Here is a 20,370-nt window from a genome sequence, read left to right on the forward strand (position 1 = left end):
CAGATGTGGGTCTAGGATCACTGTGCCACTGGATTCAAACGAGCCTGGCTGATGAAGGGTTATACCCTAAAACCAGTCCCAGGATGCTTGTTTCTGGTCCAGGAAGGTCCTGTCCTGGCAGTTTGGGAGGTACTGTTCCCATGGGGAGCAGAATTAAAACTGATTTGCATATGCCTGGGTCCAAATTGGGAAGGTATGGTTGGCAAAACAAAATATGGATTTCGATGCAATCCTGAGTGACTGCCAGTGGCTGAGATTAATTCAAGCATTCCATCCTTCACCTTGTTGCTTTTTAATTTGCTGCCCTGAGTATGCCCAGACATGGGCTTCGGGCTCACTATGCCACTGAAGTCTAGCTAGCCAGGCTGACGAGGGGTGGCACCCAGAAACTAGCCCTGGATGCTTGTTTCTCATCCAGGTGGGACCTTGCCTGCCAGTTGGGCTGCACTTTTTCCCTGGGGAGCACAGTCAAGACCGATTTGCATATGGCTGGGTCCTAACTGGGATGGCATGGTGGGTCAAAAGAATTATGGATTGGGATGTGACCTGAGTGACTGCCAGTGGCTGAGATTAATTCAAGCATTCCATCCATCACCTTGTTGTTTTTCTATCTGCTGCGCTAAGTGTGCCAGGTATGCCCAATCATGGGTTCCAGGCTCACTGTGTCATTGTATTCAAGCTAGTCTAGCTGATATGGGGTGATACACTAAAACTGATCCCAGGATGTTTGTTTGTGGTCCAGGGAAGACCTTGCCGGGCAGTTAGGCCTGGACTGTTCCCATGGGTTGCAGGGTCAAGACCGATTTGCATATGGCTGGGTCCATACTGGATTGTCATGGTGGATAAAAAAAACAATGGATTGGGATGCGACCTCGAGCAACTGCCAGTGGCTGAGAATAATTCAAGCATTCCATCCATCACCTTGTTGTTATTGCATTTGCTGCCCTAAGCGCACAAAGTAGGCCTAGAGATGGGTCCCGGGCTCACGGTGCCATTGCATTCAGGCTAACATGGCTGATATGTGGCGATACTGTGAAACCAGTCCCAGGATGCGTGTTTCCAGTCCAGGAAGGACTTGGCCTGGCAGTTTGGCTAGAATTAATGTTCCAATGGGGACTAGGGTCAAGAGGTATTTGCATATGGCTGGGTCCAAACTAGGGTGGCACGGTGTGCAAAAAACAGAAGGATTGGGATGCAGCCCGAGCGATTGCCAGTGGCTGAGAATAATTTAAGCATCCCATCCATCACTGTTATTTTTACATTTGCCGCACTAAGTGCCCTGGGTATGCCCAGATCTGGGTCTGGGATCACTGTGCCACTGGATTCAATCTAGCCTGGCTGATGAAGGGTGATACCCCAAAACCAGTCCCAGGATGCTTGTTTCTGCTCCAGGAAGGTCCTGTCCTGGCAGTGTGGGAGGTACTGTTCCCATGGGGAGCAGAATTAAGACTGATTTGCATATGCCTGGGTCCAAATTGGCAAGGTATGGTTGGCAAAAAAAAATATGGATTTCGATGCAATCCTGAGTGACTGCCAGTGGCTGAGATTAATTCAAGCATTCCATCCTTCACCTTGTTGTTTTTTAATTTGCTGCCATGAGTATGCCCAGACATGGGCTTCGGGCTCACTATGCCACTGAAGTCTAGCTAGCCAGGCTGACGAGGAGTGGCCCCCAGAAACTAGCCCTGGATGCTTCTTTCTCATCCAGGTGGGACCTGGCCTGCCAGTTGGGCTGCACTTTTTCCCTGGGGAGCACAGTCAAGACTGATTTGCATATAGCTGAGTCCTAACTGGGAAGGCATGGTGGGTTAAAATAATTATGGATTGGGATGCGACCTGAGTGACTGCCTGTGGCTGAGATTAATTCAAGCATTCCATCCATCACCTTGTTGTTTTTCTATCTGCTGCCCTAAGTGTGCCAGGTATGCCCAATCATGGGTCCCAGGCTCACTGTGTCATTGTATTCAAGCTAGTCTAGCTGATATGGGGTGATACACTAAAACTGATCCCAGGATGTTTGTTTGTGGTCCAAGGAAGACCTTGCCGGGCAGTTAGGCCTGGACTGTTCCCATGGGTTGCAGGGTCAAGACCGATTTGCATATGGCTGGGTCCATACTGGATTGTCATGGTGGATAAAAAAAACAGTGGATTGGGATGCGACCTCGAGCAACTGCCAGTGGCTGAGAATAATTCAAGCATTCCATCCATCACCTTGTTGTACTTGCATTTGCTGCCCTAAGCGCACAAAGTAGGCCTAGAGGTGGGTCCCAGGCTCACGGTGCCATTGGATTCAGGATAACATGGCTGATATGTGGCGATACTGTGAAACCAGTCCCAGAATGCGTGTTTACAGTCCAGGGAGGACTTGGCCTGGCAGTTTGGCTGGAATTAATGTTCCAATGGGGAGTAGGGTCAAGAATTATTTGCATATGGCTGTGTCCAAACTAGGGTGGCATGGTGTGCAAAAAACAGAAGGATTGGGATGCAGCCCGAGCAATTGCCAGTGGCTGAGAATAATTCAAGCATCCCATCCATCACTGTTATTTTTGCATTTGCCGCCCTAAGTGCCCTGGGTATGCCCAGATCTAGGTTTGGGATCACTGTGCCACTGGATTCAAGCTAGCCTGGCTGATGAAGGGTGATACCCCAAAACCAGTCACAGGATGCTTGTTTCTGGTCCAGGAAGGACCGGTGCTGGCAGTTTAGGAGGGACTGTTCCCATGGGAAGCAGGGTTAAAACTGATTTGCATATGCCTGGGTCCAAATTGGAAAGTTATGGTTGGCAAAAAAAACAATGGATTGGGATGCAACCCTAAGTGACTGCCAGTGGCTGAGATGAATTCAAGCATTCCATCCATCACCTTGTTGTTTTTTAATTTGCCAACCTGAGTTTACCCAGACGTGGGTTCAGGCTCACTATGCCACTGGAGTCAGGCTAGCCTGGCTGATGAGAGGTGACCTCTGAAACTGGCTTCAGGATGATTGTTTCCAGTCCAGGTCGGCCTAGGCCTGGCTGTTCGGCAGGACTTTTCCAATGGGGAGAACAGTCAACACTGGTCTACATATGGCCAGGTCTTAGCAGGGATGGCATGATTGGCCAAAAAATGATTGATTGGGATGCGGCCGAGTGACTGCCAGTGGCTGAGATTAATTCAAGCATTCCATCCATCACCTTGTTTTTGCATTTGCCGCCCTAAGTGCGCTGGGTATGCCCAGAATTGGGTTCTGGGCTCACTATGCCACTAAAGTCAAGCTAGCCAGGCTGACGAGGGATGGTACCCCGAAACTGGCCCTGGAGGCTTGTTTCTCATCCAGGTAGGAACTGGCCTGGCAGTTGGGCTGGACTTTTCCCAAGGGGAGCACGGCCCAAACTGATTTGCACATTGCTGGGTCCTAAATGGGATGGCATGGTGGGCAAAAGTCATGGATTGGGATGTGACCCGTGTGACTGCCTGTGGCTGAGATTAATTCAAGCATTCCATCCATCACCTTGTTGTTTTTGTATTTGCTGCCCCAAGTACACCAGGTATGCCCAATCATGGCACCCGGGCTCACTGTGTCAATGTATTCAAGCTAGCCTGGCTGATGAGGGGTGAAACTCTGAAACTGGTCCCAGGATGTTTGTTTCTGGTCCAGGGAGGACCTTGCCGGGCATTTAGGCCTGGACTGTTCCCATGGGTTGCAGGGTCAAGACTGATTTGATATGGCTGGGTTAAAACTGAAGTAGCATTGTGGGCAAAATAAATATGGGCGTGGATGCAGCCTGAGTAATTGCCTGTGGTTGAGATTGATTCAAGCATTCCATACATCGCCCTGTTGTTTTTGTATACTGTCCTAAGTGTGCAGGGTATTCTCAGATGTGGGTCCCGAGCCACTGTACCACTGGTTTCAAGCCAGCCTGGCAGATGACCGGTGATAACCTGAAACCGGTACCTGGATGCTAGTTTCCGGTCTAATGAGGACCGGGCTTGGCAATTTGGGCTGTACTGTTCTATTGCGGAGCAGGATGGAGACTGATTTGCATATGGCTGTGCCCAAACTGAATTGGCTTGGTGTGCAAAATAAATGATGTATTGGGATGCGGCCTGAGCGATTGCCAGTGTCTGAGAGCGATTCAAGCATTTCATCCATCAACTTGTTGTTTTTTTCATCTTTATAAAAGTGGCATTTTTAAAATGGTAATGATATATTCAACTTTATCAGAAAAGAGGATTAATCAATAACATTCCAGTGATATGAAACAAGAGAGATCTATTCCTTATCAATTAAGAATTACAGCCTATAAACCTATGAGAGGGGCTAGGCCTCACTGTAGTGAAAAACTAATTTGGGTCTTTTTCACTACTGGGACATGCTGAACTATGGGATACCTCGGTGTCTACCTTAGGGGTGAACGATATGTAATAAAAGGGGAGGTTTGGCAAAGGGTTTTAAAAGGTAAGTCGACATGCCAGTGTAAACTGGACACACAGGCACTGCAATTGCTGGCCTGAGGCCTTTTTAAAGGGCTACTTGAGTGGATAGCTCAATCAGTGCTGCAGGCCCACTAGTAGCATTTAGTTTACAGTCCCTGGGCACATGTAGTGCACTCTACTAGGGACTTATTGGTAAATCAAATATGACAAACAGGTGTAAAATGATGACACCATATTTAGAGTAGAGAGCACAAGCACTTTAGGAATGGTAAGCAGTGGTAAAGTGCAGAGTCTTAAGCAAATAAAAACAAGGTCAGAAATAGAGGAAGGTAAAAAGTTTGTGGTGACCCATAGAGAGGGTCATTTTTCCACAGTATGTACCTATGTATTTACATCTGCATATAGTATTTGTATAGAACAAACTTAGCTCAAAGGAGGAGCGCTGTACAAGGTCAAAGGCAAATATAAAGTCATTAAGTTATTGTAGAGATAGCTAGGTTCTGAGAGAGGATTGGACTAATTGGAATGGCAATTCTACGGAGAGCATGGGACCTCTGAAAACCACTGCTTGAGCATAGCATGCATCCAATACACCCACCCATCTGATCTGAATAAGCACAATCTATTGTCTAACTAGATGTGTTTCTTGAATTAGCTTATTTCCTAAATATGCAACAAATCAGGTCCTTTCTAGCCAAAAAGAATCTATTGACAAATGTACCACTGAAGGACATTCTTAAAATATCCAGTGATTCTATATACGTTGTAATGCATGATCAAATTACTAAATATAAAAGCATTATAGGATATTTGCGGAACTTACCCAACTACACAACCTCATTTAGTCCTGATCTCCCATCCAACTCCCCCAGAAAGAACATCATTATCTCTGAGTGAAAACATCAACCAAGTTACCCACTCCCACTATCCCTACCATTAATATATAAGATAGGTATGTAGATTGGTAATTACCACCACCTACATTTGTTTGACATTCTGTTTGTTGTGTTATTTGAATGAAATGTTAGACAAAAATGTTTTCCTCCCAGCAAATGATTAGAGCAACGCATGAATAATAAAATCCTTGAAAATGATGGCACATATACATCTAGCTAAACAGTCAAAAGCGCACTAAGATTTTCTCATCCCTTGCAAACTTTATGTTTGATGAAAAACTGGAATTTGTTTTCTTTCAAAATGCGGGCTTTGGTAGGGTATCCGGGGACAAATCAGAATAAGAAAAGACGCAGGTCTTCCCAAGCAGTTGGCTTTGTAGGTCACGCATCAGTCAGTATCCGTTCTTTTCGAGCAAATTGCCACAATATGTGCATCTGTGTGCCTTGTTACTCAGGGTGGATTTTAATGGAATTCAAAGGATCTACAGCTTTTTATAAGTGCCATTATAACCTGTAAAATGTACTGTCTCGATTTTCTGCATTTTTCTCCTCAGTCATTAAAATTAATGTATTGTTGCAGATCCACCAGTGTAGTAGTATGACAAAGGTGAGGCTTCCACTAACCATGTCACACACGTATGAACATCAAAGAGCTGCATTATAAAGTAACAGGTGTTTTTTTTTGTAACACATTTTTTATTGAAAAATTAACAAACATCAGCAGAGCATGGCAATTCAAAGGGAGCATCTCAAACAGCATCATTGGTACAGTAGGCGAGCGTATGAAAATACGAGTACACAGCAACGGAAAGTCTACGGGGAGCGGGGGTCGTCCATCATCGGGGCCAAGGGGGGCTGACATATTTCTCCACGGTAGGAATTCCAAGGGCCCCACACCGAGACCATTTCTAAGGGCACCCACGTGCTACATACACAGTATTTTCTCTAAACATTGCCCAATCCAAATCCTTTTCCCAGTCCTGGACCGTGGGCGGGGTCAGTGCACCCACCGCTGGGCAATATTCCTCTTAGCCAGCATTAGCCCCAGCGTTATCCACTGTGTCATGCAAACATTTAAATCAGTTGGTTCCCAAATATTCAGGAGACACTTGCGGGCCTTCACTTGAAGCGCACAGACAGAACAGTGTTAATAATATCGTGAATTTCGCGCCAGAAGGGCTGGACATGGGTGCACTCCCAAACTATGTGGAAAAAGGTCCCCAGCTGGCCGCATCCCCGTCTGCAGGCGCCATCATCTGCCCTTCCCATTCGAACCAGTTGGGGCCCGTTACATAAATACAGTGGAGAAATTTTAGCTGTACAATGAAGAGAAGCTGGTATCGCAATTCCTCGTCATCCATTACTATACCATCCCTAGTCCATTTCTCTTGGAGAGCCTTAAGAGGGTCCGAGATGTTATTCACCAACTTTTTGTATATCAGGGAAATGGTGCTATCAGGGAGATGACCATCCAGTACTCTATCCTCCAGAGGGGACGATTCCGGTTGTGTGGTCCCCGGCGTAAGATGTGAGCGAAGTGCGTGTCCAACCTGTGTGTAGCGGAAGCGCTCCGATTCAGCCATGTGGTATTATTGCTGAAGCGCTGCAAATGGCTTAATATCCATTTTTTACCGCAGATCCGCTATACTGGTGATACCTATAAGATCCCATCTGTCAAACCCCTTACTCTTCCACAGGTCAGCCAACTGCTCGGAATCTCAAAGATGCATTGCGAGCGTTAGCTTCTGCTTCCAACCTAAAAGGGAGGCAGCAGCATGCCAAACGTGCATTGCATGGGCAGTGGGGCCCGTTAGTGGCTAAAGTCTGGGCCTAGATTAGAGGGCTCTACTGAAGGTCCCCCCAGAGAGGAGCCACTTATCCATATTGTATCCCGGGTCACCGGGCTGAGCATAGGTGCAGTGGTTGATGGAGGACAGGTGAGATTCCCAGTAGTACAAGTTTATAGCCAGGAGGCTGATGCCCTCTCGTACCAGTTCAAAGATAGTTTAGCAAGGGCTATACAAGGTCTACCATTCCACAGTAGGTCCTGTTAAAGGCTCTGGACCTCCTGGAATCTGGCACAGGTATTGAATCCATGGAGTTCCTGAGTGCATATAGAAATCTGGGCAGGGACATCATCTTAAACAGGGCGGCCTTTCCCAACAGGGACAGGGGAAGAGTCTTCCATCTAACGATATCCCTACGCAGCTGGAGCAGTGGGGGCAGGAGGTTACGAGAATAGCGGAGAGAGGGATCCAAAGACAGGAAGATACCTAAATGCGTAAACTCGTTAGTACGAGTCAGTAGCGGGCACCCACTCGGCGGAACCGGAGGCTCGCCCGCCACCACAAAAATGAGGGACTTGCTCAAATTTATGGAATAACCGGAATACCTTCCAAAAATTGTGAAAATGTCCAAAACCACACTCAGGGACCTCCTAGGAGAGGTCAGATACAAGAGGATGTCGTCCGCATAAAGGGAGATCCAATCTTTCCAGTCTAGGGACCAACGCATGCCCGAATCATCAAGTCTTGACAAATCCAAGCTGCCAGTGGCTCCAGCGCTAAAGCAAACGACAGAGAAGAGAGAGGACAACCCTGGTGGGTCCCCCTGCCCATCGGAAAAATAGCTGACTTCTTGTTGTTAACCACTATCTGGACCATAGGCAGGGAGAACAATAGCTGCACCCATTGAATGTACATTGGACCGAATCCCAATTTCTCCAACACCGCCCATAGGTATGGCCACTCGATGGTGTCAAAGGCCATAGCTGCGTCCAGGGAAACTATAACTGCTGGTTCCAATATAGTAGACGCCCTACTCAATACCCTGTGAACTCTACGTAGGTTCAGTGCCCGGTTACTGTGCGGTATAAGCCTGCCTGGTCCGGATGGACCAGGGTCCCGGTCACCGGTAGGAGCCGAGTGGCGAGAAGCTTAGCAAGGATTTTGGGCTCAGCGTTCAGCAGAGATATCGGTCTGTAGGAGTCACATTCGGTCTTGTGCTTTCCTTCCTTGTGGATGGTAACTATGGTGGCAGCACGCTGATCCAATGGTAGGACGCCCGCTTGTTTATAATCTTCTTACATGGTCCTCAGATACAGGGCCAATCTGTCAGGTTTAAGCTTGTACAATTCGATCGTTAACCCATTAGGGCCATTGGCTTTGCCCGGCTTAAGCGAACGGATTGCCGCCGCAACTTCCTCATTAGATAAATCGCTGTCCATAAGGTCACATTCGACCCCGGACAATTTAGGTAAAGCAATGTCAGCAAGCAGCCGGCGGGAGTCCTCGACTGGGTAGGGAGCAACCGAGGTGTAACCAGTCTGATAGTGGGCTGTAAAGGAGTCCACAATAGCTTGTGGGTCTGACAGGGAATTGCCCTCCAGACCTCGATGTTCCGGAACAAGTCTACTTGACCATTCCTTCTTGTCCAACCAGGCAAGAGTTTCCCGGCCTTATCGCCCACCTCGTATATTCGCCTGGTCTTTCGCTAGCACCCTGTATTCCTGTTGCTTAAGTTCAAGAAGATGGAGTCCACCGGGTGTGACGTCCATTTCCAAATCTGCCTGCATGGGACATCAAGACGTTGCCTCCCCTTTGCAATGCTTTACATGTATTTCCGACCAAATGAGTTTCCTGCAGCAGGACAATGCCGGGTGCCTGGTGCTTAATGCACTAAAGAACTACGCTACGTTTGATCTTGTCCCCCAACCCATTGACATTCCAACTCATCAATTTAACCCCACTGTCTTCAACCAATGCCATGTCTAAGTTTACTGAAAGTCACAAAAAGCAATGCTGCTCCCCTAATCAATTTACAACAAAAGAACTAAACAAACCCCCCTAACACCCTCCCACCCCACTTGCAGAGTGTCTGTTGCCCCAAAAATTCAAGGACGAAAAAAGAAAAACCATGTAAGGGGGGGAAGGTAGGCAGGGTCCGTCCCACCTAAGCCCAAAAGGTCTACATCTTACCCCTACTAAACATATACCCCAGTTCTTTTCTAAATCGCTTACCACTCCCCCCGAAGTCTAAGAGGAGCCCCCCCACCCGCTCCCATCGCCCATCCCACACTGCAAACAAGAAAAGTCTAGCCACCGGCAGGGTGCAAAGTCACTGCGAAGCAGTACTGGCCCAACCGCTAGGTGGGCGTCTTCTCAGGCCGGTTGACTATTGTTGACTACGGGCTCCTCACACCCCTGCTATCGACCCAGTCCGATGCTGCCTCGGGATGGTCGAAAAACCACGTTCGCCCATCCGCCTCAACCCGGAGACGGGCCGGGAACAACATGGAATACTTCATGCCATAATCCTTGAGAACATGCTTAATTGACATAAACAATAGTCGTTTTCACTGTACCCGTTGGGTGAAGTCCGGAAAAAAGGAAATATCCGAGTTCCCATAGCGCAGAGGGGCACCAGCTCTGGAGTTCTGCAGGATAACGTTCCGGTCGCGGAAGGTCAGGACCCGCACCAACATGGGCCGCGGGGGAGCGCCCAGTTTGGGACAGCTGCCCGGGATCCTGTGGGCGCGCTCTATGACAAAGAACTTTCTAAGGCCTTTTGGTTGTAAGTGTTTTAAGATGAGGTCCTCCACAAAAAGATCTGGTGCTTGCCCCTCCGACTTCTCCGGAACCCCAAGAATGCGTAGGTTGTTTTGACGCAGGCGGCCTTCGTAGTCGTCCAACTTGAGGTCAGTAATCTTGCGGAAGTCCTGGAGCTCCCTAACCGCGCCTTGGAGTTGCGAAACATCATCCACCAGGCTGGCTGCCGTGAGTTCTACTTGCTTGTCCTTTTCATTGAGCTTGCCCATGTCAGCCCGAATGAGGTTACCATCGATAGCCACGGTGTCCAGGGAAGTCTTAACTCCCATGATGCAGCCATTACATCTATGAGCGAGATTTCCTGCTCTTCCTCGTCCAGTCCCCCAGAGTCAGAGTCCCTGGGCGCCCTGGCCTGCTGCGCCTCCTTACGGTACGGTATACTGGTCCAGTTTGTTGGTCTGCGTGGTCTTGGAACCCTAGGCCCCCTTGCTATTAGAGCGTTCCATCATGCCCTGCTCCGAAATGCGTTAGATGGAAGGTCGTCAAATGCAGCAAGGGCAGGACCTCGAGGACCTCCGCGATCGGGCAAGGAAGGTAGAGACAGGAACTGCGCAAGATGGTCTGCACAGTCGGGGATGCGCCGCCGTCGTCAATCACCTTACGGCTTATGTCACCACCTCACATGTCCACAATGCGCCCTACTGCCACCCCGTCATGCCACAACAGGACTTCGGCTCCACCACCGGCTCCCCAGCTCCTTCCCAGGTGTAGTGGGCGAGGGAAGCTCAAGTATTCCAGGAGAGAAGATTGCTCAGGACTGTTCCATTAAGTCACTATCCAGACCCCCAGGGCAGGCAGCCTCACTGTCTCTGCTGGCACCCAGGGACCAGGCACCGCAGGCAGCACCAGGCCAAACCAGTCTCCGAAATCTCCCCGCTCTGCCAGAACAGGGTCCTACAGGCCAGAGCGGGGGGGGGGGGGAGCGCAGCTGCGGGAATCCGGATTTGCGTTGAGGGTCCCCTGCGGCTTGAGGCGTGCTGAGCGAGTACACCACTGCAGCACAACAATGGCCTGCCGAGGGCGTCACATTGCACATTGGAGGTCACATTCAGCAGGGGGCCATGGGCTTCAGGTTCCGATACGAGCCCCAGTGACACTGGGGAGGATCAAAGGACTGCTCAGCAGGGGGGGCCGCCGAGAGCGTCTAATGTCAGGGACGAGTCGCCGCCATCTTGCGGTTCACGGGCGGCTCGCCCCACCACGTCCCAGTCCGCCTGTTCTTCTACTGCAGCGGAGCCCTCTCACAGCTCCCCAGGCTCCGCGGCTGCCCCCAGTACTGCAGTGCTTCTCCACTTGGGCTGCACAACTCTGCAGGTCCCAGTAGACGGTTCCCCGGGCAGCGGCTCTACAGTCACGTCTTCAGGAGCCGGTCTGAGCTCCTCCTCCGGGCAGGCTCGTCACTAAACTTCCCGGGTTTGGACGCAGCCACAGGCCAAGGTTTCGGATCGAGATATCCCCACTGCTGGGCACTCTCTGGACCTTGGACCCGGCCGGATGGGCTTCGCTAATGTTCCGCTTTCATAGACTGTCGAGGGTTATACCGGATTTATTGCCAGGATAGATGCGGGCTAGGTCGGACGACGGAGCCCTCTCAATGCACGGCCATCTTCGGCCGGTGCTTGGCCTTGCCCCCATAAAGTAACAGTTTTTATATCATACACAGGAACATTACAGGGTACACAAAGGGACTGACATTTGAATACTGTGGTTTTAAAAGGCTGCTAAGATCTGGGTCAACAAGCTCTAACTTGTGGCTGCTCTATTGAGAACAACCAACAGCCTTACCTTCAGTAAAACAGTCTTCTGGATCAAGCAATTCTTCATATTCAAGATCAATTAAATCTCCTTCTCCTTCGCCACCGGGTAGTCCAACATCAACGGTACTGCACTCTGATGAGCTTGGAGGCTTCATCTTCTGTAAATCACAAATTCGACAATACTGTTTCTTAAAACTGAAGCTGTTTTGTTTTAGAGTTATTTTTCTTTATACATTCAAATATATGGTCATTCCTGCAAGCATTTAGGGTTAGCTAACAAAAAAAAAGAATAGATGATTCAGGATTCGTTTCATAGATCTGATGTACAAATCTCTTTTTTGGTCACAAACCCACCAAGTTGGAAAAACACGGGGCTTTGCTACTGCAAAAAAGCTTTTGCTGATTTGCAAAAGTCCTTCTCCAAGTCAAAGAAGTCTTTCTGCCTTGTTTAAGGAATTTTGCGACCCTTTCCAAATACAGAACAGGAGGAAGCATGAATGGACATACACCTCCTAATAAATGGCCACAAAGCTATGTCTCAATGGGGTGATACCAAAGCTGTAGTCACAAACCATCGAACAGTAATCGACCCACAATTGTAAATTGTGTGATTCACAAAGGGAAAGCTACCCTAGTGATAAAGATTTGCCAATGGGGATTATATTGGGTGTCCAGTGGTCGAGAGGGCAAAGACATGATCCACCTATGTTACTTCCAAGTGGGATTAAAAAAATAAAGAAATTACAAGCATTACCTGTTTCTTTAATGAACACAGGCAGTTTTTTAAATATTTTCCATATGGGAATGCAAATTGAAGGAAGGAGGTAGGCTGCACCTTACAGGCCTCATACCCAGCTGGCAAACACACAGGGTTGCAAATTACCAACTCTAGGCAGGCCATTTTGCACCCTCTTGTAAATGATCAATTTGCAGTGCAACCTATTACTACACAGATCATCGCAAACAGTACACCCATTACCAAATAGCCCATGTACAAATTGCAAATCATGGTTTGCAAACGGTATTAGCACACCACGGTGAAGTGTCAATTTAGAAAAACAAAATTCAACAATAAACCCAGCATGGCTCCAATCTTCCACCAGAGATTTTGAGGTGAGATTCAAAACCATGTAATACTGCATGTTCAGGAAATGAATGCAAGTATTAGCCTTTTATGTTATGTTTCTCACTTTTCAAAGGTGCTTACATATTTCCTGCAAGTTGAACAATTCATTACATATATCTGGCAAACCTACCACATCTCTAAAAAGTGAATGACAAATCCACAGAGTTCATCCTAGGCTTTCTGTCTGAATACATATGAAGAAGCATTGCTGGAGACATGTATTATCTGTGTGATATTCAGGGTCGTTTCCTTCCTTAGAGCGTTGGCGCATTGCCCTACTCATATCTCGGACCCCCCATTAAATGTGAATAATCTTATATACATTTTAAAGTTTCTTTTATTCTGCCCATGGCAGTCAGCCTTCAGCCACAGGCTGGTTGTCTGAGGTGGCTCCTGGAAGCCAGTGCATGCGGGCCTGAAGGGATAGGGCTTAAACAATATTGGATTTGACAGACATCATACTCACCAGAGAGTGCATCTGGGCCCCTAAAGTGTGTATGTCAGGTTGGACGGCTGCCTTTCTCAGGCCAGTCCGACATGCACTGTAGAGGCCTCTCGACAGGAGTCTTCAACAGAGCATTACTGAGCTGGGGGTGAATGAAAGCCAAAGCCCCCCTGTCTCCTAATGAGTAGTGAGTTTGCTTGCCTGAGCCAATCATGGCACTGTTCTCATGCTGTGTAACATCAAGGTAGCAGCATATGGATGGGCTGAGAGATATGGTTACTAGGGGTTTTGTGCAGTGCTGGGCACACAAGGCAGCTCGTCGGTGGGAGGCTCCTGTCCACGAAGCATGACCCAAATGGCTTTATTATGAAGTCATGCAGTGATTGGTCATTTCTGTCTTTGCTGCTCACCCAGTGGATCTTTCCCTCCTGTGGAAGGCTACTCTCTGTTTGTAAAGTGCTAGCGCTGGCATGGTAGCCCAGGAAGCAGAAGCGCTCGCGTACATCCTAACAGAAGCAGATCCCTGCACAGCAAGCTTGGTGGATAGCTAGTTTTGTACACTGACAGCCTTACAGACATTTGTGTACTCTACTAGCCATGTGCACAGATAGCGCTACACTGAAGTCTCCCTGTGCATGAAAACTTTGCAGGCAGTCCTGAGCACAATCCGCATTGAGCAATGCAGCCCAGTAAACTGCTTTACTTGAGCACTTGTCGTCCTGTGCACTGGCAGACCTGCACATTTAAAGGATAGCCAAGGCTGCCCGGGGGGGCCCCAGTAGGGGACCCTCCAACAGGGCGGCCACCTTAGTGCCACAGGAAGACATGGAAGTTGGCTGCCCAGGCTTCCTGGGCGAGAGACCAAAGAGATCTGCTGGCCGCGTCACTTCCTGCAGTGGGAGGGGGACAGGGGTACAAACCTTCCCCCGCCCACTGGGCAGTTTCTTGACTGCAGCCGGTCACGCTGTTTGGTGCCCCGTGAGGATCTACGGTGAGTGTATGACCCCTGCCACCCCTCTAGGCAGGGTGGCCAGGCGCGGCCATTGCCGTTGCGATGGTTCTCTACAGGGGTTTAGACGGCTCCCGGAGTGTGCGTCCCCACGCTTTGTGGGCTCTGGTCTTCTCCCGCCTCGCCTGCATGGGCCAGGGCCGGAGTGGACAGTGTTAACCTGCGGGGTCTTGGCGGGGTAGGGTAGTGTGGGCTAGGTCCGGTTCCATCCCCCCGCGTGTGCGGTTACATAGCGTGTGTCAGTTCCCCGGTCCGGAGTTCTACACCCAGGCGAGCTTTATGGAAGCTTAGTCTGTGTACGCTCTCCCGACAGTGTGGGACGCAGGGCTAGCTATTACAGTGCAGTACGGCCTTTGGGGAAGGGGGCCGGGGCTGCAGAATTACTCGCGGCGCTTTGTGCCGAGTATCATGTCATCGCGGAATTAAGCTTTCCCCCTGGTATCTCTGACACATGGGGAATGTCGGACTGCCAAGGAATGCTGTGGTGGCACTGAGTGGTGCTGTGGTGATGCTGAGTGGTGCTCTGATGGTGCTGTGGTGGTGCTGAGTGATGCTGTGGTGGTGCTGAGTGAGGCTGTGGTGGTGCTGAGTGATAATGTGGTGGTGCTGAGTGATGCTGGGGTAGCAGTGAGTGATGATGTGGTGATGCAGAGGGCAGAAAGGCACAAAAAGCAGTCTAACAAAGGGCGGAAGGGCAGAAAAACAAGGGAAAACAAGTCTAACAGAGGGCAGAAGGGCACAAAAACCAGTCTAACAGAGGACAGAAGGGCAGAAAAACAAGTAAAAAACGAGTCTAACAGAGGGCAGAAGGGCACAAAAACTAGTCTAACAGAGGGCAGAAGGGCAGAAAAACAAGGGAAAAACGAGTCTAACAGAGGGCAGAAGGGCACAAAAAACGAGTCTAACAGGGGGCAGAATGAATCCCGCCCTGCGTGTTTGTCCACGAAGATGCCACCTTTTTGTGCAATACCTCTACTCAACTGGAGTACTTTCTACTGTCTAATCAGTAAGTGCTCCCTCGTTGGCTGAATGTATAGGGGCAGATTTACAATAACTGGTGCATCCCCAGGGATGCGCCAGTTATTGTGCGCCGCAGCTCCGCCACCCATGGTGCGCCGCATTTACAATGCGGCGCACCATGTGGCAAAAACGGCACAGATGCGTCACGCATCTGTGCCGTAAAAGCAGCGCATTGCTGGAGCTGTGTCACGCTTGCGACGCAGCTCCAGCAATGCTCTGGGGGGCCCTATCTCCCCAATGCTGCATCAAGCCTTGCACCTGCTTCAAGCAGGCGCAGGGTTTTGACGCAGCATTGGCCTAAAAGTGAATGAGTGAAATCTTGTAGATTTCACTCAGCCACTTTTAGGAGGCATTCCTGTGCAGGAACGCCCTCCCCTGCGCCGGAACGCCTCCTGATGGCGCAGGGCTTTACAACGTGACGCATCTCTCAGAATCGTCACGTTGTTAATACCAGCACCATGGCGCATCTTTTGTGCTGCTGCTGCGTCACAAAAGGTCTTGGTAGAGGGTGGCAGTGGTGAACCAGAGGGTGGCAGTGATGAACCAGAGGGTGACAGTGATGAATCAGTGGGTGGCAGGGGTGAACCAGAGGGTGACAGTGCTGAACCAGAGGGTGGCAGTGCTGAACCAGAGGGTGGCAGGGGTGAACCAGAGGGTGGCACTGGTAAACCAGAGGGTGGCATGGGTGAACCAGAGGGTGGCAGTGGTGAACCAGAGGGTGGCAGTGCTGAACCAGAGGTTGACAGTGGTTAACCAGAGGGTGGCAGTGGTGAACCAGAGGTGCTTTAATGAACCAGAGGGTGGCAGTCGTGAACCAGAGGGCAGCAGTGGTGAACCAGAGGGTGACAGTGCTGAACCAGAGGGTGGCAGGGGTGAACCAGAGGGTGCTGTGATGAACCAGAGGGTGGCAGTGGTTAACCAGAGGGTGGCAGGGGTGAACCAGAGGGTGGCAGTGCTGAACCACAGGGTGACAGTGGTTAACCAGAGGGTGGCAGTGGTGAACCAGAGGTGCTGTGATGAACCAGAGGGTGGCAGTCGTGAACCAGAGGATGGCAGTGGTGAACCAGGGGGTGACAGTGCTGAACCAGAGGGTGGCAGGGGTGAACCAGAGAGTGGCAGTGCTGAACCAGAGGGTGGCAGTGGTGAACCAGAGGGTGGCAGGGGTGAACCAGAGGGTGGCAGTGATGAACCAGAGGGTGGCAGTGGTGAACCAGAGGGTGCTGTGCCCATACACGACCGCATGGGTAACTTCGCCATGCAAGCGGCCCGCGAACACGCAAAATGCCCCGCGACCACGCAAAAAACCAAAAATCCGCAAATTCGCACAAATTCGCTGATTTTGTGGATTGCGAATTCGATTTCGCGGAACTCGAATTCGCACATTTCGCCCATACTTAGTTTTCCCCCTCTCCCCTTCGGAAAAGAAAACCTATTTTTGTGTATTCAAATGTTTTTATTCACAGGACTCTCAAGATTGCACAGACCGTTTTTTAAAACTTTATTACAGAGGATGTTATCTACGCGATGTAGTGCCCATGTGATCTAATATACATAGGTCAAACAACACAGAGAGTGAAATGTAAGGAGCAGAATCAAATGCAGAATGGCAGGAGCACCACTTGTCGAACATTTCCAAAGACACCACTAAACCAGTGAGGACATACAATGGCAGGAGGTAGAACAGATTTCGCTTGGCCCATGGGGAGGAGATAAATAAAATAATCTGTCCAGAAAGGAAATGCTTTGGGTGGACCAACTTGGATCAATACCACATGGCTAAAACACAATAGAGGACTGCAGGCAAGCAGCTTTCAACTGAAAACTCTAACTGATTTGAAAACAGAACGTGATTAAAGGACAGATTAAATTTACACAGACATTTGACATTTTCCAATTCATTATTTCTTTACATGTATTGTCATAACTTCTGTGGATGTTAGTTATAGAAGATGCCAATATATAGCCAATGGAGGTTTTTGCACATTTTGTTTCACATGAGGAACTCACAAAATACAGCCTTTTATTTAGACTCACTGAACACGTCTTTTGGTGAAATTATGATCCTCCCAAGACCGCTGACTTTGATTTTAGAAGTAACAAATATTCCCACCTATGTGAGTTTTTAACTTTCCTTTCATTTAATTTGCTTCCAACATTAGGGTCAGTATTTTTTCTGAATACATATCCCTCATGAAAAATGTATATTCCGCTTGTATTTTCAAAACAGACATTCACCACTAACAGTAAGTCTGTTTTTAACATTTACATTGTTTTGCAATTGATAACCATAACACCGCTATTTCCATCCCATGGACGCTGCTCTCACTATGTGCACATTTTTACATGCATGCTCTGCCATAAATTGATCACACATTTCTCTCTGTGCTCTTGGTCATGGATTATCTCAGGCCAGCATGTGGTCCACATTTCAGTAAGGACGGACGCACAGATGCAAACACAGTCAGCGGAAAGAAAGCATTACACTGACTCGCTCTCTTTCTTTGTAGTTACACCTACGGCTGACGGTGAACTTGAAGTCGGGTGAGTCTTTAGATGCCTTGTCCCCTTTACAGCTGCTTATTTTAACTGGACAGCTAGCTTAAACACTGTTTTTTGTTTCTGCAGGTGACTGATTCATTCAGTCTTTACTTGTTAATCTGGTTGTTGTGACAACACCACCTGAGCCACGAGGGTGGTATCTCCACCTACTTTACTTTGTCAGTAAGCCGACATAGTTGATAGTATTGAGTGACACAATGTTGCTCCTTGCCCCATTTTAGCTATTGATCCTAAAGTAAAGCAGAGATATATCACTTATGTTTCCTACACAGTATTTTGTTGTAGATACATGACTGTTAGCTACTACCGTGAAGATCTCTTCCAACCCAGTGAGATTTTGACAGTGTTGAATTCACACCTCACCAGTGAGTTCCTACAATTCGCAGTATTCCATCACCTGAACCAGATTTGCAGGGAATCTTGAATTACGCCTTTTCACACCACAGTCTCTTCTCTTAGAATTTGTCACAATGGCACCAAGCCATATCACTTATTTGAGAAGATCTGAAACACACAGATCTACTGACAGTGTTGGTCACATACCCCATAAGGTGAATTTCCACCTAAGAAACAACACATAATGCACATGATGCTCTAAATCATAGAGGGTATTGATTTTTTATATGTGTTTCTTTGCAGCTTGCAAACTCAGACGCAAGCCATAATGATTCCCTAAAGACCATTAGACACATTTCTTATTGTGGGATTTTTAGGCACGATTTTCTGGTATGACAACAGACGATTCATTAAAAAAAAGAATTACTACTTTTAAACCTACAATTTGATTGATATATGATTCTTTCATTGTCAGGTGTCTCCTTTGTATACTTCCGTCCTGATAACGACCCTTATCTAAATAATGTATATTGCAGGTGGATATGTCGACGACGATTATAGTGGACTATCAACACTCCATGGAGTGTTGGCTGTTACATCCAATTATCCTCATCAGTCATGTATATATCTGCATTCTGCATAGCACTTACGCACCTTATATTTACTTTGCCACTTGCACTGCACCATCACAATATTAGGAGCATGTTTAGGATTGATCCTCTGAACTAAAAAGGAAGCTCTTGTTGAAAATAATATTATCTATTTGTGAATTAATAGTTACATTTGTAAATCTCAGTCTAAACCTATCTATTTAAGTTTTTTTGTCAATATTGCAGTGGAAGTCGATGACTACAGTACCCCCATGAGGACCATTTGTGTCTTTATTAATTGTCCTATTCACGTCCCAGGGCTACTGGGTTGCCCCTAATTCATAAGAATTTCAAAGGAAATGAGACACAATGTCCTATTTGGAATCAATACTGTTAAAGTCGCATTTAGGGAGGTTGATTTTACAATTGTTTTTGTTTTCCGAGATTTTATTTCTTTAAGTGGAACCTGTCACGGGGGATGGAACATCTTAAAGGTTAAGGACTGCTAAAAGGAACAGGGACAGAGTGGTAGTTAATGATACTCAAAAAACAGGGAGAAGATATGAATTGGGTCATTGAGTGGGCCACTGGGAATTCGATTTGAACACAACATTGGGGGTCAGAAGACACTCTTGGAAATAGGGATTTCTGGGTATGTCACTCTTCAACATTATGCAGTCAACCACAGCAGGTTCCAATCCCCTTCCCTTTGGGTTGTTATTAATTTAACCTATTTCCACTTGTCCTTTTGGGGATTTAGCTTAAGTGATCTTATGCAGCAATGTAGTAGAAACAAAGTGGAACTAATGGCCCAATTTTGATTTTGGCAGGCTATTCTGTTACTAATATGACATAGTGACCTCTTTGCAAAGCACTTTGTCCAACCCCCGTTCAGAGACAGGCAGACAGTCAGCTTTGTATCAGCTGTGCCCCTGTTGGCTCTGTCAATGGAAAGCTTACTCTTCTGGCATGGAGAAAGGCAGGCCATCGAAGTAACTGCATCACACTGCCCACCTTTTTTTTACACATAAGACTGTTTCATGCGTTTTTTATCTGTCTATCACCACTTGGTAAAACCTAGAGGTGACAAACAGAAAATACAAATATTAATATCCCCACATAGGGAAAAAACACCCTGAGTCTGGAGGTCATTAGTTACTTGTTTCTAAAACCCCCAAAATGTTTTGGTGGACGGCTGTCAAAACTGTTAGTGGCCGTCCACCAGACATTTATCTCTTTGGTGGAACTGCAGTGACGGAGGTTGCTCTGAAGGTACAGAGATCACTGCAGGGCTGTGATCTCCAAATATGGCGATCCTCCGTCTGTCTGGGTGACGGACGTAAGGTCCTCTGCCACAGTGACAGACATCGGACATACTGTCATTCCTTAAATCAGGCCCTACTTCATTTGGAATGAACCCTGGAGCTGATGGCTTCCCCTGTGAGTGTTGTACATTTAATCTGAGAATATGGAATCTTTGATTGAAAATGTGATCAGAGCAGTGGATATAACCATTAGGGTCCCACAACCTCAAGTCACTGCTGTAATTGCACCCATATGTAAAATGGGTACTAGGACAGATCCCAGGTGATATCATATGATTCGGACTA

The 20,370-nt window shown here is 48.0% G+C and overlaps 1 protein-coding gene across 1 annotated transcript in view; it reads right to left on the reverse strand.

Annotated features, from left to right (window-relative positions):
• Nucleotides 1-20,370, reverse strand: part of LOC147731528 (sodium channel protein type 2 subunit alpha-like) — a 951,803-nt gene that overhangs the window by 261,826 nt on the left and 669,607 nt on the right. The window contains exon 18 of the mRNA XM_086956592.1: nucleotides 11,704-11,833. Within this exon, the coding sequence (XP_086812718.1) occupies nucleotides 11,704-11,833 (130 nt within the window). The remainder of the gene's footprint in view (nucleotides 1-11,703; nucleotides 11,834-20,370) is intronic.

The sequence above is a fragment of the Lissotriton vulgaris genome, chromosome 2_1 (genome assembly GCF_964263255.1).
Source record: "Lissotriton vulgaris chromosome 2_1, aLisVul1.2, whole genome shotgun sequence".
NCBI classification, from domain to species: Eukaryota; Metazoa; Chordata; class Amphibia; order Caudata; family Salamandridae; genus Lissotriton; species Lissotriton vulgaris.